At 41.1% G+C, this 24,812-nt stretch overlaps 1 protein-coding gene and 2 pseudogenes across 1 annotated transcript; 1 reads left to right on the top strand and 2 right to left on the bottom strand.

The window, feature by feature from the left end:
* The first annotated feature begins 1,075 nt into the window (after positions 1–1,075).
* On the top strand, positions 1,076–10,385 carry LOC139447378 (protein PML-like). The gene is made up of 5 exons (XM_071228696.1): positions 1,076–2,198; positions 2,319–2,377; positions 3,271–3,343; positions 4,508–4,576; positions 8,951–10,385. The coding sequence occupies exons 1-5, from the start codon at positions 1,076–1,078 to the stop codon at positions 9,604–9,606; spliced, it is 1,980 nt and encodes a 659-aa protein (XP_071084797.1). The 3' UTR covers positions 9,607–10,385.
* Positions 10,386–13,500: 3,115 nt separating this feature from the next.
* Positions 13,501–17,604, bottom strand: LOC139449039 (uncharacterized; annotated as a pseudogene).
* LOC139447110 (uncharacterized) lies at positions 17,551–24,812 on the bottom strand (annotated as a pseudogene).

Raw genomic sequence — 24,812 nt, 5'->3', positions numbered from 1 at the left:
TACATTAAAACATTTGTCTACGTGTCGTTGTCATCTTGCGAGCATATTGTGTAGATAAGTGGACTTCACTCAGTGTATCCATGTTGGAAATCGAACCCGGGTCATGAACCCAACGTCATTAGCGAACGCTTTAACCACAAGACCACCTCACCATCCCAGTGTAGAAGACGTCGAAAAGGGATTATTTTTATTGACCCGCCCCCACTAGTGTGTTACCCTTATTTTGTAATCACTGTTAAGGAGGACCTTTCTAAACTCAAATTTGAAACATATCGCACTGTTTACACACGCATGTTTACTCATTCATTGTTCACTCAATTCAAATTAACTAAAGCATTTATCAATCAAGTTCGTATTTGTTTTATATTTGCAAGCTAATCAAATATACAATCTTAAAATCCCTTCCTGCTCCTTTTGAAAAACGACACGTATTTTAACTGGCCTTAATGATGTGTGAGTATGTGAGGGAGTTTGGTTTAACGCTGCTTTAACAGTATTCAAGTTATATCGTGGCGTGTCAGCTTAATGTGGGAGGAAAGCCCGAAGTGATGCAGGTCTCAGACGTTTACCACTTTGGTGAAACCCAAGAGCACGGGTATGGTGCTGACAAACCTAGAAACATAATTGGGGCGAACCGGGATTCGAACCCACAATCATAGGTTTCTGGCGTGCCCAAGGGACGCAACTTTGTGCCACGAATCGCGGCGCCTTAGATGATTGGGCGACCCATGCCTCTAATTATGTGTGACATAGGATTGATATGAACATATGATTTGGGTTGATTGTGATAGGAGAAATTTAATTAAAAAGTACATGTTTTAAGGCAACAGTTTGTATTTTCATACAGTGTCTATAAATGACTGAGAAATGAGTCTATTAGAGTGAGTAAGAGAAGCTCAACAGGACCAAAATGCTTGTCTGAGGGATCAACGCAGCCAGTGACCAGATGGTTACAACATTGTTCCATGCATTGCATAGAAGGTCTCAGAAGAAACCCTTAAAATTAGCCAATTCCATTGACAAATACTACATATTCAGAGAGACTCAAGTGGATGTTTCACACCACAAACGTCGCATGGTTATGCATCCTACACACATACAATTGACATATGTATCTCAGTATTATTTTGTGTCTTTCAGAATGGACACCTTCCCGAAGTGTTCCGTCTGTCATAAGGAGTTTACACTGAAAGGTCCAGTCCCCTACTTACTGCCCTGTCTACACGCCGTGTGTGAGAAGTGTGTGACATCTGCGGCTGGCGGTGTGATATCATGCTCTACATGTCAGAGGGAGGTCAACCTCACAGACACAAGTCTCCAGAAGGATGCAGTCAGACAGAAGGAAATATTCCACCTGACCGTCAAACACCGCCCCACAGAGCTCCTCTGTACACATGACGATGACGGGAACCAGGCTGTGTGTTGGTGTCAGGATTGTGAAGAGTTCCTCTGTGAATACTGCCAGAACATGCACAGCAGCTTCAAACTTTCCAGAAATCATGCTGTGCACAACTTTGGGGATATAAGCCCGCAAAACCTTGAAATTGAAACAAATTGCAGTATTCACGAACGGTATCCACTTGATTTGTTTGATAAAAGCTGCGACATGTGTATCTGTTCCCAATGCAGGAGAGGAGAGCACGCGGATCATGAGGTTGATTACCTGGATGAAGCTGCTGAAGAAGTTACACAGCGGATTGAACAACACGGGAAAGATCTGTCGGCGTTACTGTCTCGTCAGCAAACACACCTTCAAAGTATCAGACAAGATACACAGTTGACCAACAGGACACAGGACACATTGAGGAAAACAATAGAACATACCTTCCGGTCTTTGAGATCACAACTTGACCAGAGGGAGAAGGAACTCCTGATTGATCTTGAAAGTCAGACGAGGGAAACCAAGGCAACTCTACATGCTCTTGAAGCCTCATGTGAAGAGCATCATGCAAGATGCACCGACATTTCAGGTTACATCCGAAAATGTCTTCTCTATGCTTCAAAATCGGTCCTGCTGCAGCTGGAGACCACTGTTGAGGGGATGACTCGGACCTGCCTAGAAACTCCTTCACCTGAAACACATGATGTACCTGAAGCTGTCGTCAACACCAATGGCTTGTCCAAACTGAAATCAGATATGTCTGGATTTGGTAACATCTCTACCTTGAAAGAAGATTCAGAAGGGGGAACACCTGAGGGTATGCATCTTAAAAGAGTTATTGTGCTTTATTAATGTGTTTCATGTGTTTCATGGTGTGTGTTTTAATTGACGCATTGTTCTGTCACTCGGTATTCACAATTCGCTTCTACAATTACAGATAAGCAAACACAAACTGATGATGACTATTTGTCGGACCTGGAACAGAAACACGAAATGGTAAGTCTAATTAAAAAGGGATACACATAGGCACAGGCCCTCAGTCATTTGTTCACCCCATCAATCGTTTTATATTTGATTCATATTGCCTGAATATCTAAGAAGTCAATATCAGAACAACTGAATTGATCAAAGTTTTGTTTTTGTTTGTTCGTTTGTTGTTTAACGCCGCACTCAGAAATATTCTAGCTACATGACGGCGGTCAGTAAATAATTGTGTCTGAACCAGACAATCCTGTGATTTACATCATGAGCATCGATCCCAGCAATTGGGATACGATGACATGCATCAACCAAGTCAACCCGTTAGTCGCGTCTTACGACAAGCATAGTCGTCTTTTAGTTCAAGCATAGTCACCTGATCAAAGTAGTACCGCAAGAACTTTGCAGGTCCAGTCAACTGATGGACATCTTGATCACACAATAATGACATGAATGAAATTGAAAGGTATATTGTGACTGTTTTTAATACTAGTTCATGTACAGCCTCCAACTCAGACCCAAAGGTGTATTTCACATTTCAGGAGCTTGCAAAGCGGACGTCAAATATTGCTTTAGACATTGAAAGAACTGAACAACTTCAGCAGCTAACAGACAAGTTGAATGCCGAAGCAAACAACATGAAATTGGTTTGTATATCATTTTGTCACACTCATTGAGTAGAGAATGGTGAGATTGTATAGTTGTTGATACTTCAGAATTGTTAGATAGAGATGGGATAGGTTTAAATACATGTGCAAACTGTGCAAACATCTACCAGCTATTACCCTATTGCTTGTCACAAGTTGAAGGCGTTTGCAATGTTAACACAACTATTTGCATGTATCTTTACTATGAATAAAAAAATCGTATTTGGCATATATTTACTTCCTATTCCCTTTTCTTATTTGTAGATGCTAGCTGAGAAAGACCAAAGATGCCAGGTCGCCTGTAAAACCATTAATCATCTACAAACGTCCTTGATTGGTAGATACTCTGTCTGTATTCTGTTCCAGATAATGGTCCTGTTTTCACTTCCTGTTTGTGGTCTGTTCCTGGTATTGGTCCTGTTTTCACTTCCTGTCTGTGGTCTGTTCCTGGTACTGGTCCTGTATTCACTTCCTGTCTGTAGTCTGTTCCTCGTATTGGTCCTGTTTTCACTTCCTGTCTGTGGTTTGTTCCTGCTACTGGTCCTGTTTTCACTTCCTAGTTGTGGTCTGTTCCTGGTACTAGTCTTGTTTTCACTTCCTGTCTGTGGTCTGTTCCAGGTAGTGGTCCAAATTTCACTTCCTGTCTGTGGTCTGTTCCTAGTTATGGTCTTTTTTTATTTCCTGTCTGTGGTATATTCCTGGTACTGGTCCTGTTTTCACTTCCTGTCTTTGGTCTGTTCCTGGTACTGGTCCTGTTTTCACTTCCTGTTTGTGGTCTGTTCCTGGTACTGGTCCTGTTTTCGCTTCCTGTTCCTGTTACTGGTCCTGTTTTCACTTCTGTTTGTGGTCTGTTCCTGGCAATGGTCTTACCTCCTATAGGACGTACATTTTAGACAATAACCTAAATGTACCAGTTATTTTTTTTGCTCCAAATAAAAAGACCCAGCAGTATGTGACCCGTCTTCCCGAGGCAAGAGCGTTAACTGAATGTAAAAAGTCCAGTTTCCATCCTTGCATAACAATGTCCCTGGCTTCCTATTGACCTATCGGATTTAACCTCTCATATCACTTACATCACTTACATCAAGACGACGATCGATAACCAAGATCTTGGTCTTACTTTGCGAAGTGCATCAAATCACGTGAGTGCCTTGGTTAAAATCATGAAACGTATTGGAATATTTCTGATGACGGCATGTTGACAGTACACATGCTTTGCAAATCCTGCAATCGACCGAAATCTGCACTGCAGTTTATGAACCGGATGTCGATGTCGTTACGCGATTTTGATTGGACTATGCATAGATATAGTTAGTCAAACCATTTCATAACTCCATAATTCCAACCTAGTTCGGCAAGGGTGGAAACTGGACTTATAGTAAACTCTCTTGCCTCGGGAAGATGTATGTGACCCAGTATGTGACCCGGCATGTGACCCAAGTACTCCTGAGTCTACACACAAGGACAACTCCACTAACTCTTAGCTGTTGTTGTCTTGCAGGTTTCCCAACTGAAGGTTGTGTTCATCTGCTGATGACAGGTGTAGCAGACAGACGCATGGTCCTGCATTGTGAGTACCTAAACTGATGATCAAAAGAAAGTTTACATTAGAAAATGTTGAATAACCAAAAACATGCATGCAGTCAAATGTTTGTAACATGATGTAAACATTTGCCCCAAACGCAGCACACTCGTTTCCAAAGAACCAAGATCATGCAGCCGTCGATGCACATGCTGCGACCAAAAAAAACCGAAAACATGTTTTTCGGTGCTGTATGGTACCTGTATTAAAGTCGACCGAAAGTGTCCGACACAATCACATGAACCACAAACACACACGAGAGAGAGGGAGCCATTGGTATTGCCACGGTGGGGACTCAACAAGGTCAGATTGGCAGAACAGTCGGTTGCTCACGTCAGACCATCAGCAAACTGATCACACGGTACAACAGGACTGGCCACACCACCGACAGGCCTCGGACTGGTAGACCACGTGTAACCACGCCCTTAGAAGATATATGTCTGCAAACCTTGCATCTACGCAACCGACAGCAACGGCGTATGGCCACCGTGTCAGCCGCTACACAGAGGGAAGACGACTGTGTGCTGTTGGCATTAGGGCATACAGACTGCTCCGTGGGATGGTGTTGGGTCCACAACATCGCCAAGATAGACTACGGTGGCCCCGACGTGTACGACGTTTGCAGCCGCACGAATGGCAATGTGTCTTGCTCACCGATGAGAGCAGGTTCAACCCATTCCATGCAGACGTGATGTCCGAATCTATCGCCGTAGGGTGAAGGGCTTGCTCCTGGCTGTATACAAGATGTCCATCCCCATGTGGGGCGGAATGTGTGACGACCAGAAGACACCAATCGTTGTTATCCATGGCAACCTCAATGCACAACGGTACGTCCTGAGGCGAGTAGCGGTGCCATTTCTGCAGCGACAACCACAACCAAGGGAGTGGGGTGGGGGTCCTGCTGCAACAGGACAACGACCGACCACACACCGCTAGGTTCATGCATGACTTTCTACAACGTCAACGTGCCTGTACTGAGTGAGAAAGTGAGTTTGATTTTACGCTGCTTTTAGCAATATTCCAGCAATATAACGTTCTCCCATCGAGCACTTGTGGGATCATCTGGCTAGAGAGCTGAGGAGACGACCCAACCATCCAAACAACTTACAGGACCTGCAACACATTCCGGCAATCGTCATCTGAAGGTTTGACGCCATCCTTGAGACATTGAGGCATCCATCCTTGCCAGGGGAGGTCATATTGACGGTATTGATGACGTCGCCCCAATGCCACCTTAGTGTCCGCTGATGTTTCCATCCACTTATTGGCCACAGCCTATGTCACGAACTTTGTGAAAACTGACTTTCGGTACCCCCAGTCATACACACGGACCGCCATTGGTGTTCAGCTGACTGTATGCGTTTGATATTTTGCATGATTGACAACAGGTGAATTGAATACACAGAATCAATTGCATCAACATCTTTTGGTCTTTGCTCTCATTTCACAGTTCATCAAATTCAATGTCAACTTTCTGTTGATCTTCAGTTTACATCCTCAATTAATTGGATATATACCCACACATTCAGTCTACTGAATCACTGTACAGTCACAAGTTACCAAGGATACATCGTCGCAGACATCATTGAGGACCTGGCATTGTTATCATCATCACAAACACATTTGACCCATATTTAGAAATATATCTTCCCTTAAGAAAATGTGAAACAGGCACCTTATAACTAGAGACAAGTGAAACATTAGAGTTGTGTTATATTATTCTATGTCTATTTTGTTTTAAACTTGAGTAGACAAATCTCACACCCAAATAATTCAAAAGTGCCTCAGTTCAGACCTTGCTTAAAATCGTTCAATGGACTCTGCTTTTTATGATTATGGAAAGGGTTTGTCGCTTTTATTTACATTCTTTCATTGATTTCTTATTGCAGATCCTCTCCCTCCCGACCGCTTAATATTATAACACTGAAAACAAACAGGGCCCGGAAATCATTCACACCAGCCAGGACTAGTCTTACAAATGATTATATGTTTAATACTTTTGAACAGTTCGCTGTACACAAATCTTATCCTGTGATTATCCCTTTTATTAAAGTTTACTGTTGCTGTGATTTAAATACATATACTTCAAAATACCATTCCTTGTCGTCACATTGATAGTGTTTAATTTTATACATGTTTTTGCTCGTGGTTATATTAGTAAGTGTCTTATTTTCTTATGTACATACTAGTATTGTAATATCAATAAGTGCTAATCAACTGCAATATGAATTTCCCTTTGGATTATAAAGTCTTATCTTATGTCATCTTATAATTTTCTGGAAAACTTAAGTTGTTGCTGATTTGTTGACAAATACAAGCAGAGTTGGACATTGTCTCGTCATCTGAGGGTTCGAATACAAAATAAGGATCAATGTTTTCAGAAGGGGTAAAGCTGGCATGAGGAAGATATGTATTTTTTTTTAAATCTGTTAATCATATATTTTATAGAAAACACAGGGGGTCTCACCAGCAAATACAAACCTTGCTACATGCAGTTTTTCCTGAAAATTGAGGATAGGATGATGTCACAGAGTGTATTATCCCACGTCACGAACCGGGGTGGGGGATATTGGAAAGGAGACCGTCCGTCCGTCCGACCTTCCGCCCGTCCGCCCGCTTCTCAAATGGGATACATTTTCTCAAAAACTTTTTAAGTCAGAGACATAAATTTACACACTTATTTTACTGGTCATGACCTCAGATGGGTTCGAAAATTGGTGCCATAAATTCAGTTTTTACAGAGTTATGGCACTTGCTCCATGCTTTTCAACTTTGTGCATAGTGCGTGAATTAGGACACATTTTCTCAGAATCTACAGACCTTACATGAATGAAACTTTGCAAGTATATCTTAGAGATACATGTCAAGACTGAGTTTGAAAATTTGACTCCTCATTAATATTGTTAGAGAGTCATGGCCCGTGCTCCGTGTTTTGTCAACTGAGTGCATACAGTGTGCAATGGGGACAAGATTTCACAGAACTTCTGAAGTCACTCGAATGAAAGTTTGCAGCCTTATCTAAAGGATACTTGACAAGACTGAGGTCGACATGGGTCCCATCAATTATCTGTTTACAGACTTATGGCCCTTGATCCAGGTTATTTTACTTGGTGCACAGTGTGCGCAATGGAGACATGTTTTCTCAGAATATACTGGAGTTAGCTAATTTGTTGCTTAACGCCGCACTCAACAATATTCCAGCTATATGACGGCGGTCTGTAAAGAATCGAGTCTAGATCAGACAATCCACTGATTGACATCATGAGCATCGATCCACACAGTTGAGATACGATGACATGCATCAACCAACCATTTTTTCTAGAGATGGGGCCTTCTGTGTGTATTAATTACGCATGTGGTAAATTTTTCTGATGACATGTAGCGGCCTTAGTGACTGTCTCTTCTTAAGGCTCCATGTGACTTTTGTATACTTAATATTTACTACTGTATGAACAAACCAAATTCTATTGTGCCCCATGGCTGAGGAGTGATGACATTTTTTCATTTTAGTGTAGAGGTGATCTTCCTCATAACTAATAGAATGTTGTTTATTGTGTTATGGTTTGTGTCCTGTACCGATAATGCTGCCTGTCTTCTGTCTCCCATCGTCAACCCGCCGAGACACGTGGGTATACAAGCCCCGACATTGCGACACCAGGTCACGTGACACAGTGATCTTATCATTGTTTGACATGCAATCTACATGTCCCTCATTATACCGCGTTGACTTGTATACGCCTGTGATTGCGATCATTCGCCCTCTGAATGTTTATCCCTGTGTTTTAGTTATTCAAAATCTCACCTGCACTTTTTTTCAGATTTATATGAAGTCTGATCACTGAATGTTACTGTTTTGTCTCTACCGTGCTGATTCATTTATTACTTACGAACCATTCACTAGATCTCGGGGAAGAATAGGTCTTCAGCAACCCATGCTTGCCGTAAAAGGCGACTATTGTCGTAAGATGCGACTTACGGGATCGGGTGGTCAGGCTCCCTGATATCAATCAGTGGATTGTCCGGCCCTGAATCAATTTTTTGACCACCGTCATATAACTGTTATATTGCGAGGCGTTAAACAACAAACAAACAAACATATACCAGACCCGTTAAGAACTAAATTTACATTTGGGTTAAAGTATTATCAGTTAGTCCAATGTAAAGATAAATCATTGATCCAAATGTAATACACATACAGTTTTACTTTCGTACAACTGCAATGTGATTATATTACGCTATTTATATATCAGGACAGCGTACTAAGCTGTCAATTCCAAGCATGTAAATATCATTATAGACCGAAACTGTCACTATATTTTTGTCTCATGTTTATTCTTATGTAAACTACATTATTTTTTGTAGGTTTACGCCTGAAGTATGACAAAGACAGAGCCAATCTTCACAGAATCCACATCAACACAGAAGGAGACCTGGTCAACAGGAAGTCGGACACCAGACCTGCAGGGGTGGGGGGAATGAAGAAGTACAGTGGCACATGTAGCACTGCCCCCCTCCCCCGGGCTGGCTGTCCCCAGTACTGGGAGATAGTATCTAGGGTCTGCCTGGATGAAACACTCAGAGAGAACTGGCTCATCCTGGAGGTTAGTGTGTGCCAGGAGGAGCAGAGGGACGTGTGTCATTGGATAGGTAGAAGTCCCAGCTCCTACAGCATAAACGTCTTCCGCTGTCCTACACACGGCGGGATATGCAGGGAGACACGGAAGGAGGGGAAGCCTGTGCTGTGTCTGCCTGACACTCTCCCCAACACAGCAGGGGCATCACACACACTGCATTACGGTGTCGTCTATGATGACGCCAGGAAAAAGATTGCCTTCATTGATGTGAAGGAGAATAAAGTGATGTCGACGTTAGACAATGTAGACACGAGTCAGCCACTGTGGCCGATGTTCGGGGTGTATAACCCAGATCTCCTCACTGTCAGCATGACACTTGTAGTGGGCAGCGACATCAACATGACAGAGGAGAAGAGAGCAATGATTGTCAAGGCACTGTCGTGATGGTGATTATGAACACAATGTGAATGTCAAGGGGTTGGGATTTTTATCAGTTATCAAACTGAATTAAATAAACTCAATAAATATCATCACGGTAAGGGGAGATAACTCCTGCTGGCTTTGTTACCATATGCTGTCCTCAATTCCTCAGCTGAACTCACCCAGGCGACTAACGGGATCTTGCTGACTTGGTTGATGCATGTCATCGATCCAATTGTGTAGACCGATGCGCTTGATGTCAATCACTGGACTGTCTGGTCCAGACTCGATTATTTACAGACCGCCGCCATATAGCCGGATGGGGGCACGGGTGGCCCAGTCGTCTAAGGCGCAGCGATTCGCTGTGCAGAGTTGCACCTATGATTGTGGGTTCGAATCCCGGTTCGCCCCAATTATGTTTCTAGGTTTGTCAGCACCATACCCATGCTAATGGGTTTCACCGAAATGGTAAACGTCTAAAACCTGCATGACTTCTGGCTTTACTCCCAAATTAAGCCGACACACTGCGATATGACTGGAATAATGTTCAAAGCGGTGTTAAAACCAACTCACTCACTCACTCACTCACTCACTCACCCATATAGCTGGAATATTGCTGAGTGCGGCGTTAAACAACAAACAAACAAACAAACCGTGTTACAGGACTCGTCCTTCGGCTTCAGCCCCATCACCACCCTTGGTTACAAAAATTGTTTGTTGGTTTTGTTAACCTCTGTATATGTATATGTGATGCCTTGCTATATCAAGATTTGATCACTTGCTTAATAAAGCCACTTCTGTAATGAAACGTCTCACTTAAAGAATGAAAAGAAGTTGAAATCCATCAGTCAACTCTGTCTTCTTGTGTTTTGTAGACGTGTGCATGACATTATCACGGACGAACATTGAGAAAAGGATCGCAAATCGTGAGAGTTCATATTTAGAGACACATGGGCAATATTTCTTTGTTTGTTTATTGTTTAACGCCGCACTCATTGCCCATCAATCAAGGACATTGATAGAGAGAGACCACCTGTGAAGATCCGCGCTAGAATAGGTCTTCAGCAACACACGTTTAACAACAAACAAACAAATCAGTCAGCATCCTCAGCTCAGTCGGCATCAACTGAATGCATCTACAGTCATCACCCTGTGGGGACCCGGGGTAGAATGTGTCCCTTGCACCCCATTGCTGATCGTAAGAGGCGACCGAATTGGGCAACTCGTTTGCCGTGGGTTGCGCCCCTTTGTCAGCAGAGGAAGGGTTTTGTTTGGTTTGTTTGTTGCTTAACGCTGCACTCAGCAGTATTACAGGTGTATGACGGCAGTCGGTAAATACTTGAGTCTGGACCAGACAATCCAGTGATTAATATCATGAGCATCTATCCACGCAATTGGGATCGATGACATGCATTGCAGAGGAAACGGTTCTTGTGGTTGAGGGCGCCGGAATCGGCAATAGTGGTCCTTAGTCAAACATGCCACTTTGACTCTTACTTTGCCTAGACAGGTGGTAGGATGGGCCCGGTCCTGTCAATCGGCTGGGGCGGTATTCACAAAGCTTCTTAGAATTTTCTTAAGCCTTAAGAATTCTTAAATCCACAAAGAAATCTTAGTTTCCCTAACAACCAACTAAAGTTTTAAGAAATTCCTTAAGTCATATTCACAGAGCTTCTCAGTGCTTAGTTCTTTGCTTAAGTTTAAGATACCTCATGAGCTTACTTAAGTCCTTAAGAATTAAGGTATTTGTTTAAGGTATTGTACAAACCACCGCTAGACGAGATGTACTGCAAATATATTCTGACAAAGAACTAATCAGAAGATACAGGTTAAACAAACGTGGTATTGAATATGTGACTGGTTTAATTGCTGATAAAATATGTCCTAGCACCTCTCGTTCTCATGCCATGACAGGAACTGAAAAGGTTGTAGCAACGCTACGTTATTTCGCTACAGGCCAAATGCAATTATGCAACGGGGATGACTTGGGTCTTTCCCAAACGTCGGTCAGTCGGGCGATAGAGCAGACAGTGTCAGCCCTGCAGAAACTGGCTGCTTACTCCGTACCTGAGACCAAATCCTGGCTTACAGACATCCTACAATCGGTAATATTCTCCTACAATCGTGAACACGCAATCGTAATGAGAGCTATCCCCCTTCAAAATTACAAAAGTGAGAATTGGTTGTTGTGAAAAGTGTAAGTGTTCAAATGTGAAAAGATATTTGGTTGTGCATATATATATCGAAAGTGAACATTAAGAAATTACCCATATAAAAATATGAAATATATTTAATGACAGATAAGCCAGAAAAACAGAAATAAATTCAATCATTTTAATATTGTTTAAAAAAAAATTTAAAAAATATTCTAAAAATATATATCTTAAGGTCAATGTGTAAAATGTGAATCACTTTTTGCAAAGTATAAAAAAGCCTAAATATTTCAGTCATTATATCAAGTGACTAAAACATCTGTCCATTCACTTAAAAGACTGGATAATCGTTATTGGAGTTCAAAAGGGCTTAGACACTTCACAATAATTATTGACTACTCATGTTCAATCACTGAGTGATGAAATAGAGCATAATAATGTTTGGATTTCATTATTATTATAAATGAAATGGACAGATTTTTTACACAATTTGTAAAATAACTGAGACAAATTTGTGGAAATTCATTATGGAACACATTGACTGTAATACACACAAATCTGTAAATTGTTGTGTGGGTGTGTGTGTATTAGATGGGTTCTGAACTTGTTTTCCAGAGCACATAAAAGGACCCGAAGTGTCGTGGAAAGAGGTATAGGCCAGCTCAAGAGACGGTTCCATGTCTTACATGGAGAGATTCGCCTTTCTCCAATTAAGGCATGTAAAATCATAACATGTCGTGGAATTCTGCATAACATCTGCAAGATAAGGAATATCCCATTACCTGACAGTGAGTCCAATGTTCCGGATGACGACATGACAGCCCCCTACAGAGAGAGAGATATTCCTGGCCACAACTTGACCTTCAGGAATCACTTTGCAAACACTCACTTTCAGTGTGAGTGATAATTCTTCTTTTAATTGAGTAAAACCACTATTTAATGAATTATATTCAACAACAAAAAATTTCAGTAAAAAAACCAGTTTATTTTAACAAATAAGAGTATAAGAATCAGTTGATAGGGTTTACCTTTTTTCAAAAATAATTCACAAACAATTTATTACAACTGGTTAATGAAATAAATATTGTTACTATTATTGTTAAATATGATATATAATTTGTGAATCTCAAGGATCATTAGAAATGCTCAAGGGTTCATTTGCAATGCATTTTCCCAGTTTACGTACCCAGTATATGAAAATACATTTATCTTCTTGTAAGAAACATCTTATGACAGACAGATTTTATTGTAGTAAATTCAAAAGAACGATAGTACATAAAGTCTTCAATACAAAATCATTCTTGTTGAAAGTTATACACGTTTAAATTCTTCCTGCATTTCTTATACATATTTCAGAAATTGAGCAAATACATGTTGTAATACATATCACAATTTCATGGAAGTAACTGGCCCTGTATGTCATATCAAATACAGTGACACAGAATAAGATATTCATCCTCACTGGCCACTGGCCATAGATAACAATCCTTTTTAGCACTGATAAACATACCTGTCAGGTGATAGTCTCAACAAATTATGACATGTTATCAATGTATCTATTGATAGAAATGACATTTCACACACTGTTACCTCACACATTAACCAATATTATATTATTGAAGATAAATTTAAACTGAAAAGGAGTGTGGTTCTGTCAAAATAGGTTTCACATCTTTCTCTTCAAAGAATACATTACATTTTGAAAACATATGGTAAACTCTCTGGCCTTAAAAAGTGATATGCATACATGGTATAGATATAAATTCTATTCATTCTGCAGTTTTGTAAGTTGAATTTCCATAATTTTCTTCTTAATACTTAAACAATCAGTTTCAAGTTTAAGTTTAAGCTTTCTCCCAACAGGAAAGTTTGTCGCGAGGACTTTGGCTCCTGGACTGTGCTCCATCGTGCTGGTCTCTTCATGGATCCCTGTGCTGAGGAGGCGGTGTCTGGCACTGATGGTTCCGGCTGTGAAGGCACAGACACTGTTGATGCAGTAGGGACAGCTCCTCCCATGGCCTGGAGTGTCTGCAAGTCAAGTGCTGCCATGTCACTGTATTCACTGTATATAAATGGACAGAAACTGTTTTAGTCAGTGTTATTTTTGAGTAACTATGTATCTGAATAGGGTAAAAATATGAGGTAATATTCAGTTTCAAACACATGGAGTCATCACTGATTTTTAGTGATCCCTTCAAATACTTTTCACCACAATCTTGCACTTTGCAGGATTTGTTTAGGTGGAAAATCAAGATTGGTTATTCTCTGTTATTTATGTGTTTTATAATTTTATATGGATGCTTTTATAGTTATGTGTATGACCACTTATACACAGGAGGTACTTTGCTAACATAATAGTTTTTCATTGCAAATCATTACATTATTCTGCCTCAGAATATCCCACACTACCTCGGATGTGGCACTCAAAGTAGGGCATGGTGATGGACCACCACCTGTCGAAGTAAAAATTATTTTTACTTACATCAGAAAAATTGAGAAAGTTTTATTTCGAATCAATGTGTTAAATAATATTAAAGTAACAATTGAAGACAACCTTACAATTTGTTTCAAATTTAGGAATCTCTATAAATATGCACATTCATCATGACTAACCTAAGAATTGTATATACATATGTAAATTCAAACTTTTAAGAATTGATTATACACTGTATGGGACACCAAAATGTACTTAAAGATACCAAATACAAATATTTTTACTTGAAAGCTAGCATAGACAATAATTGTAACACATTAAGATTAAATGTATCTCAGATCTGGTGATATATGCACTGTAAAACTACTATTACAGTTCAGTGTTGCAAAATGTGAACTACAATAATTACCTGTGCTGATAACACCTTGCTTGTACCTTGCAATTTCTCCCCTGGCTTTACTTTGGATGTTACGCCATTTCTTTTCCACCTCCTCTGGGGCTCTGATGCATCCTATGATTTACATAAAAATATTCAATTCTCAACTGTTTAATGTAAATTTCAGAAATAAACGAATAGGTACTGGATGTGACACTGTAATATGACTGATAACATGTACAATAACATTTATTTTTTTCTTTCCTTGAAAATAAATTTATGTTAAATAAAATATAGATCTAATACAATACAATCTAGTTCTATCCCAAAAAATCCTTCCGATTTTTATGTGCGTTACTGCTGTGAAAATTTGCAAAATACTAAAATCTTGAATAACAATAGAATTTTGAACATTATTTGAATCTTAATATATTTCAATACTAAATACTATCTTTATGGTGTGCCGTACCTGGAAAGGCTGCGTTGATCGTGTGGGTCAACTCCACCCACTTTTCCTTTTTCTTTTGAGCTGTCACGCCTGCCCCGAACTTTCCTAATAAAACCGCTTTGTTTTCGTCAACAAGTTTCGTCAGCAGAAGGTTTTGGGCCTCAGACCAGTTGGGTTTTCGCTTTTCGTCAGTTTTTAACACTGAAGAGTGGTGTTTTGTTGCTATTTATAGATAAGGGAATCTCCAAAACGTCACTCAAAAGGTGTTAAGAATATTCTTAGTCAAAACTTTACATCCCAAGATGCAACGGGGTAGACTAAGAAAACTCTTAGATATTATACTAATACTTTGCTAAGAATCATGCTTAGACTGTTTGTGAATTGATACTTAAGATTTTTTCTTAGCTAAGAATTTTTTAGAAAACTTAAGTCAATTACTAAGAAATTCTAAGAAGCTTTGTGAATACCGTCCCTGGTTATGCTAAGCCCTGGGCACTTATTGTGCACGTTTTGCAGATTGCTGAAGGAGGTGACAAAACTATGACCCAAGGATGAGTGATTGATATGAAAAATACTGAAAGTATTGAGGACAGGGGAAGTGTCAAAGCTAAGGGTTGGGGAGGGGGATATCATCCCATCGCGATGCTGGATTTCAGCTATTGTAACTGGTTTCCAGTAGTCACTGAAAACATCAAGGCTAAGTTTAACAGAGAATACTGAATATACGGAAGATAATTTTAGCACCTTTCGGTGACATATTGCCAATGAACTGAGACCACTAGCGTTGAGATTGACAACAGATCAGGTCAATAACATTGTATTGGAGGCACAAGGAGAACTGCAATCACAGTGTAACAACAAACGGAGTTGGACAAGGACTTTTGTTTGTTCTGTTTGTTGTCTCCGCAACATTCCAGCTGTGTGGCGGCGGTCTGTAAATAATCGTGTCTGGACCAGACAATCCAGGGATTGACATGGGCATCGATCCACGCAATTGGGATTCAGACAGACAGTTTATTCAATATGCAATATGGCCCATCGTACTGTTCAGTTTTAACAGGTACATAAAAATCAACGTGAGTCTCAATACATGTTTCAAATACATTGCTAAAGATTTGATAACATTCAACAAATTGATCATTAATTGATTGTCTTTGTGTGTAGATAGAAACTTTAATCTAAACGTTATATTTTTCACATATTCAAAGAACATGAAACTCGTCTTCAATCTTCTGGTTGGTACAGTTAGAACATATACAATTTTCAAAATCACTATCCTTGGTTCTACGATATTTATTGACAAGAAAGTTATCGAGAGATATTCTAAGTTTACAAAGAGCTCTCAATAGAGTTTTATCTTGTAATATACTTAAATATTTTTTCTGGTTGTAACAATGATTTGATACCATCATAATGCTGAAGAGGAAAAAGGAAGTTTGAAGGGGAAACTTGTTGGTGCCAGTTTTGCTGAAATATATCTAATAATCTTTGGTTAAATGTATATTTTTTCAAAATTCTTTTTTCATTACCAGTGTCTTGTGAGATCCATACAAAGTGTCAACGGGCACGTTGACGGGGAATTAGCTCTTGGAGGAATAAAGAACAAAATTGACATCACTGTCCCGGAATGCTTTATGCACAACATTTAAACAATAAACAGCAATTGCACAATGAGTGGAATACCTGCTCTGACAACACAAACTAACCGATGAGAGGACCTTCCAGCTCAGGCGTACATGAGGTGAGCGGAGCTCCAGCTCAACCTCAGGACGTTTCCTACGAGCGGCACATTCTGCTCGAGGTCGTCTTTACACCCATGCTCGGGATACCAAGCTTGACTAACACCTTGTAATGGTAACACATATATAGTAATGAACAACAATGGACAGACAAAAAGAGACAGTGACGTTGCTTTGGACATTGGACATATGGGCGTGATGAACCGACACAGTTCAGGGGATGACCAATTAAGGCAATAAATGCCATACTATATATAGCAGTAGTTACAGGGACCTAGAAGTGTGTCATACCCGAAAGCTCCACCAAATTAACAACGCTTGTGGTCTGACGTTGATTAATGAATAATTTGCATACTCGTATATGCAAGGGGCCGACGTATGACCCCCACAACTTACAGTGATCCCCAAGTTAAAGTCGCCACACCATGACCCCCACAACTCACAGTGTTCCCCAAGTTAAAGTCGCCACACCATGACCCCCACAACTCACAGTTATCCCCAAGCATGAATCGCAACACTCTGATCACTATCACTATAACTTGGGGAACACTGTGAGTTGTGGGGATCAGGGTTTGGCGACTATAACTTGGGGCACGCTGTGAGTTGTGGGGATCAGAGTGTTGCGATTCATGCTTGGGGATTACTGTGAGTTGTGGGGGTCATGGTGTGATCCCCACAACTCACAGCATGCCCGAAGTTATAGTCGCCACACCCTGATCCCCACAACTCACAGTGTTCCCCAAGTTATCATCGCCACACCCTGACCCCCACAACTCACAGCGTTCCCTAAGTTATAGTTGTCACACCCAGACCCCCACAACTCACAGCGTGCCCCAAGTTATAGTCGCCACAACCTGACCTCCACAACTCATAGTGATCCCTAAGATATAGTCGCCACACCCTGACCTCCACAATTCACAGCGTGCCCCTAATTATAGTCACATTCTGACACCTACAACTCACAGTGTTCCCCAAGCTGGAGTCGCCACACTCCTGACCCCTACGACCTGGGGCTGTACGTAGTCATCATCTGGGCACCTCAATAGTCGCTGCTTCATACAGGTGATAACACTGTCCATCTGACTGAAACAAACCACGGAACATTCACTTGTTATCACCTGCTAATTCATTCCCATTTTATTCGTTCGTCATTCATCAATGTGTGAATCGATTTTCCCTGAGGTTAAACCTCGATACCAGTGTATAAATATGATATGAGTAAGTGTTCAAAATATACAGTCACAGTTACGCTGTGACTGTCACCTGTCCACTTTGGGATAGTGTCAAGACACACGTGTCCTTACGGGCAGTGTCTGGACACCTGTCTACTTACGGGCAATGTCGGGACACCTGTGTACTTACGGCCATGTCAGGACACCTATGTACTTACGGGCAGTGTCGACACACCTATGTACTTGAAGGACAGTGTCGGGACACCTGGGTACTTACAGGCAATGTCGGGACAACTGTTTACTTAAAGGACAGTGTCGGGACACCTGTGTACTTGAAGGCAATGTCGGGACACATGTGTACTTACGGACAATGTAGGGACACCTGTTTACTTAAAGCACATTGTCGGGACACCTGTGTACTTACGGCCATGTAGGGACACCTATGTACTTACGGGCAGTGTCAGGACCTCTGTGTACTTGAAGGACAGTGTCGAGACATCTGTGTACTTGAAGGACAGTGTCGAGACATCTGTGTACTTGAAGGCAAATGTCAGGACACCTATGTACTTACGGGCAGTGTCAGGACACCTGTATAGATACCTGTGTCGAGACATCTTTGTACTTGCAGGCAATGTTGGGACAACTGTGTACTTCAAGGACAGTGTCGAGACACCTGTGAACTTGCGGGCAGTGTCGACACACCTGTGTAAAAAGTAAAGGACAGTGTCGGGACACCTGTGTACTTACTCACAGTGTTGAGAAAGGTACTCCTCTGTAAAGTGTTCCCTGGGTTGGAGACCCGCCCGCACGTAGAACGTCCTGAAGTCAGCCTGCATCATGTACACCACACACAGCACGAGGGACTCGGCGAAACCTGGGGTAGGAGATAGCTGACGAATATGTGAGAGCAATACCAATTACCCTCGAGTCGTATCGGCCAATACACCTACAGTCTCATCATTAGACCTAAGAGAACAGGTATTGTATTGACTGGTACCCCAAGCCAATAACGACCAATCTCTTACCCCTCTTTTGCGTAAGGGATTGGTTGTGTGGGGGTGGGGGTGAGTGTGTAAACATTTATTTTCCTTTCCTTGAATAGCAAGTTTTCGCAAAACATCTGACTAAAGAAACAAAATATTCACAAAACCCTGGACATATAATATCATTTTTTCTCCAGCACACTTACCCATGAATAACATACTGCGTTCATATGCACTATTTACATACCTGTGCATTTTGACATACGTAATTAAAAAGTTAACACTGATCACAGATTTGACTATTATCACCATGGCCAAATTCCAAGGGAGCTGGGTGAGTGAGTGAGTGAGTGAATTGGATTTAGCAGTACAGTAAACTACGTTTATAACGGACTCGCTTATTACGAACTGACCGATATAACGAACTTAATTTAAGTCCCGGATATTTGTTGTATATATGCTGTATATATGTTTGTAACGAACTGTTATAAGGAGTAAAATAAGTGGTCCCTTTGTGTTCGTTATAACCATAGTTTACTGTATATAAACCCTGTGACAGTGTGTCAGCTTGATGTGGGATGAAACCCGGTGTGACACATGTCGTGTACCACCTTGGAGAGACTGACGAGCACGGGGATATTGCTGACAAACCAAGGATCATAATTGGAATGAGTCTGAGATTCGAACCCACGGCTTGCGGATCCTTAGAAAACCAAGAAGTATAGACCGTGATTGACGTACAAGTGTCGTTGATCATCTTCTTCATTTCGTCCACTTGCCCCGTGGTCGTCATGAACGTCCAACCAAACGTCGTCTCACGGTTCTCAAACGACTTCTTCTGAACACATAGGAACAGTGTCTGCAACATGTCGTATGTCACCTGTCTGTTTGTTGGGTGACAGAAGCCGGTGACAGATATTATGAAGTGAAGTGAAATGGGGTTAATCGTCGCGTTCAAGATTATATCACTAATGTGCGTGTGCGTGCGCGCGTGTGTGTTCATGTGCACGCCTGCGTGTATGTGTGACTGCTGGACTGATGTCTGGACTTGACTCTGAACCGATCAGTCCTTGTTTTATCCCTTTAATGATGAGCGCAGGTAGGATAACAACACGTACGATCTTTTAACGTCATGTGGAACGTTGTGGCAGGGAATCGCAGATATTATGAGCACCATCCCACGCCGTCAGTGTATGAAGAAACGTTACCAGCTAAATCAAGGAACTTGACTTATCGATGCAATAGAGTGAGCAAGATTACTCGATCCTATCAAGTTACTGATATATTCCACCCCACGGCCAAACAGCGTTGTGAAAGTGTTGTCAGTGTTTGTTTGATTGTTTGTTTGTTTGTTGTTTAACGACGCACTCAGCAATATTCAAGCTATATGACTAAGGTCTGTAAATAATCGAGTCTGGACCAGACAATCCAGTGATTGATATCATGAGCATCGATCCACGCAATTGGGATACGATGACATGCATCAATCAAGTCAGTGAGCCTGACCATCTGATAAACCGATTACGCATTGAAGCTTGACTGTACGATTATCAGATTAAATATTTTTACGTTTTCAGACTGTACTGATTTTGCACCTGCATATTTCAGAGAACAGTTTTGACCAACATGACTTCGCGTTTTGATCTCGTTTGATCACTGTAGTAGCCTTGTCAAAAGCGAAATGTTTACAATCATTACTACCAGTAGTATTAAGGCTACAATTGTTGTTCTACTGTTGTATTCAGGTAAACACACACAAGCATGTACCCACACGCACCTGCATTTCGACTTAACCCCAGTGTAGTCATCTGCTTCGCGGAGGAGGAGGTCGACATCAGAGCCGCAGCTGTCCAACATGACGTCAAGCAATGTCGTGGAGGAGATGGTGGGAAGGGATGCTGTGGACAAAGGGAGACAATTCAGTAAAGTAACCACCATCCGTGGTTTTGTGTGAGTGAGGATCTGGAGGTGCGCATGTAACGCAGGTCTTATATTTACTACTTTGGTGAAACCTCCGAGCAGGGAATGTGCTATTGGTATCAAGGTGCAACTGCAGAGTCTTAGAAGACTTAGCCTCCTCCATGGATTTAGTGTTATAATCAAGAGTCCCTGACCACATCTTGACTGACATTGCGGGTTCTGCTACTCTTACATAATTCTTACATTTGTTGCAATTCGGGCTGAAGAAAAACAGGAAAAAGAGAGAATCATTTTGTCGACAAAATTAGATTTATTCAGAATAAAGGTGAACAATTACACTCCATCTGTAGGATAAAGCACTCCCGAAGGTGTTTAATATATTTAAAACCTGCTTTCGCGGCATAAAACAGAGAGGCATCAGGATAAGTGTTTTGAAAATGTCAATCATTAGATTGTCTGGTCCAGACTCGACTATTTACAGACTGCTGTCATATAACTGGAAAATTGCCGAGTGTGGTGTCAAACAACAAACAAACAAAACACTTGCATACACTAACATTTAAATATAGTAACGTCCACCTCCCTGTTTACATCCAATAGTACTTAATTTTTTACAACTGATTATTGCGGAAACACAATGCTGTGAAAAAACTCAGCAGAAACACTGTAATACAGTTACAGCACTGTTTAACAACATATTACATTGCCATAACAGTAGTAAGCTATTTTCAGACATATCGGATGCCGTTCTAAACTAAAAGCACTCACACGTGACAATGTAACTCTCCCATTGGCTCGAGTTGCCTGTGCACTCATCTACATTCATATTTCACTCACTATTTCCCTACTGTACATTAGTGTCTCCCAGACCCAAGAGAATGAATTACGAAATCCAACTCAAGCCTTGAATGATCCGGCAAGTTCAGGATGCCTCAGCTCTAGGAATTAAGTATTGTTCTGGGCTCCATCTAGGAGTGAGTGAGTGAGTATGGTTTTACACCGCTTTTAGCAATATTTCAGCAATATCACGGCGGGGGACACCAGAAATGGGCTTCACACATTGTACAGATGTCGGGAATCGAACCCGCGTCTTCGGCGTGACGAGCGAAAGCTTTAACCACAAGGGTAACCAAACGCCCCTCCATTTAGGAGATAGACCTACTGTGTTTTGAAATTTGATGTAGTCCCACTGTAGAGTAGATACCTCTTATTTTAATTTGGAAACTGGGCGTTTTAGCGTCCTACCATGACGGCAATTACCTCCAGTACAAAAAATAATCAAAATAAACGCATCTCATCCCTGAACATGGATGTGGCATAACTGGACCTACATCACAATTACTCACGCTTCAAAGTTGTCAATATGGCTGCCAATGTTTACATTTTCCGTGCCTCAGCAGACAGATCCAGAGGCAAGGTGACGACACCGATCTATGATGCGGTTCAACATCAACCTGGAGATTCACTGGGAATGGGCCTGCTGGTACAATGTGGTTACCAATGGAACTGGAGTATGACCAACCAGCCGTCTTTTAGGCTGCAAACCGACTATTTTGACAGGAGGAATCTGCATGATTTGACCTGTCAATCTGAAGTTTTCCCAGATTCAAGAAAGCAAGTTTCATTGTGACTATAGTGGCCAAGAAACAGTGGTTCGTGTATGAGTTTCTTAATTGTGCGTGTTCTGAAATCAATCACATCAAGTTGGATAAGTTGCGAGGATCAAGTGTGCTTTGACGTCAGTGATGTCGGGACATTGTTTTCGCCTATCGTAGGAGCGAGAGAATGTAGGACTGTTTTCTGAGGGACTTTTAAATCCTCTCCGGCCAAATCCTTTCAGTGGTGGTAGACGGAGATGGCAATGAATAAAAAGATATGTAAACAACATGCTGTCATGAAAAAAGTTTCTTTAAACATGTTTTATAATGTTTTATTTTACTGTCCTTGTCGGTTGTTTCAATGAGGAAATAGCCTGTCCTGATTCTGGTCCCTAACATTTCATGTGTATGGAAAAGTTATGCCTTCATTAAATCTTGTAATGGAATCAATGTAGCAGTCAGGGTTGCGGCCTAGAACGCCAAAAACATCCGCTATCAAACTACTGTATTTCCCTGGCCGTCTATTAATTTTGCGAGAGCCCTTGAATCGGCGTGTATTAGAGACCTGGCTTCTATTTGAGACCCAGCTTGAAATAGAAGAAATATAGGTACGTTTTACAGTTCATATGGGGGTAATTTCTTTTATAAACCAATGTGTAGGCTATGGATGTATTGATATGCAAGTTTTTTGTGTGAAAAGGCTTAATATATTTGAAAGGGGTTTCCGTAGCAAAAACTAAACCTCTTTTTAACTGATAAGAATCAAGCATTCATCGATGTCATGGTAGAATTATAATTCATATGTTGTAGATGCTGTAAAACTTGATATTAACGCGAGCGAGAACTAAATGCAAAAAATGCGAGTGGTCTTTGCTCGCATTATTAAACATCGCATTTATATCAACATAAGACATTTTGGATAGCAGAAATACCAACTTAGACATACGTTGAAAACAAACAACTATGTATTCTACATCACTGTTTATTGAGCAGCACTTGTTACAAGAAGAAGAAGAGAAATTGTTTATTTTTGTCTCACCCATGGTCACATAAATACATTACGCCACAAGATAAAACATGGCCACCCATTCAGGGTTATGAGAGACATTTAACATATAAACAAATTATAAATTAAATCACATGTTTAAAAACATATAAATATTGGGTCACACGAGCAACCTGCACTTACAATATCAAATATTACCCACGATGTAAATATAACCTACAATACAATGCTTAAAGACGACCCGCAATGTAATATTCAGACACAAGTATATAAATAATGTCATTCAAACACTAATTACATCCTGTGAATTGTCACTGCTGGGGTCAAGACAAGCGTTCTACTCACTCATGTCTTCACTGATCACACCTGCAAGTCCAGACAGACGCCACGCAACATGGTGTCTTTGCTCTTTGCGAATGCATCAAAGGCCGACACGAGCCAGCACACACGTATTGTTTTAGCTGAAGTACTCTACTCAGCGCTAATAAGCGATGCTATTTGGTGTGTGATTGGATTAAGGTGAGGATTCTCCTGTAAACCTGACTGAGGACATTTTGTTTAGATATAAATCCACTGATGCTTGAGAGGAGAGGGTGTCGCATTCATATTGAGTCGCATTTTTGGCTAGGGGCCCACGGTCGCATTCTTTTGGAGAAGCATTGATTTCACGTTTTACCTATACTTGGAAATAATTTTGAAAATGCCTTATTATAATTCATAATATATCCCATAATAATGAGGAAAAATACTCTCTCACTCACTCACCAAACCACCAATCTACCGGACGAATCATTCACTCACACATTCACTCACCACTCACCAGATATTCCTGAGAGTTTTGTAAAGCAACATTATTTTTGAAAGATATTTTCCTTCCTACTCACCCTACCCATAAAGATTCGGGGTAGAATAAGACTTCAACAACCCTTGCTTGCCATAAATGGCGACTATGATTGTCGAAGGGTGGTCAGGCTCGCTGACCTGGCTGATGCATGTTATTGAATTCCAATTGCGTGGATCGATGCTCATGATGTTAATCACTGGATTGTCTGGTTCAGACTCGATCATTTACAGACCGCTGTCACAAAGCTTGAATATTGCTGAGTGAGTCGTTAAACAACAAACAAACAAATCCTACCCACCCGTGACTTGTACCCAACAAAGCCACACCTAATCCAAGTCCCCGCCCTTCACACAAACACCTACCTGACGTCCACAGCTCAGTCCAAGTCCAGATCCCTCTCCCTCCTACATACATCAACGCCCTACACAACCTCTCTATGTAGGTCGTAGATGTAGGCAAAGACGTTGCAGTTACTCACCAAGACACGCGACCAACAGCAGGACCCTCCAGCGTCCCGACATGATGCGACGTTCTTTTACCTGTCCGTCAGTCAGTGT

Source organism: Haliotis cracherodii, unplaced genomic scaffold, assembly GCF_022045235.1.
Source record: "Haliotis cracherodii isolate W230 unplaced genomic scaffold, xgHalCrac1.p SCAF_7, whole genome shotgun sequence".
In the NCBI taxonomy this organism is placed as follows: domain Eukaryota; kingdom Metazoa; phylum Mollusca; class Gastropoda; order Lepetellida; family Haliotidae; genus Haliotis; species Haliotis cracherodii.
The sequence above is the reverse complement of the archived record's forward strand: the minus strand, read 5'-3'. Positions and strand labels throughout refer to the sequence as shown.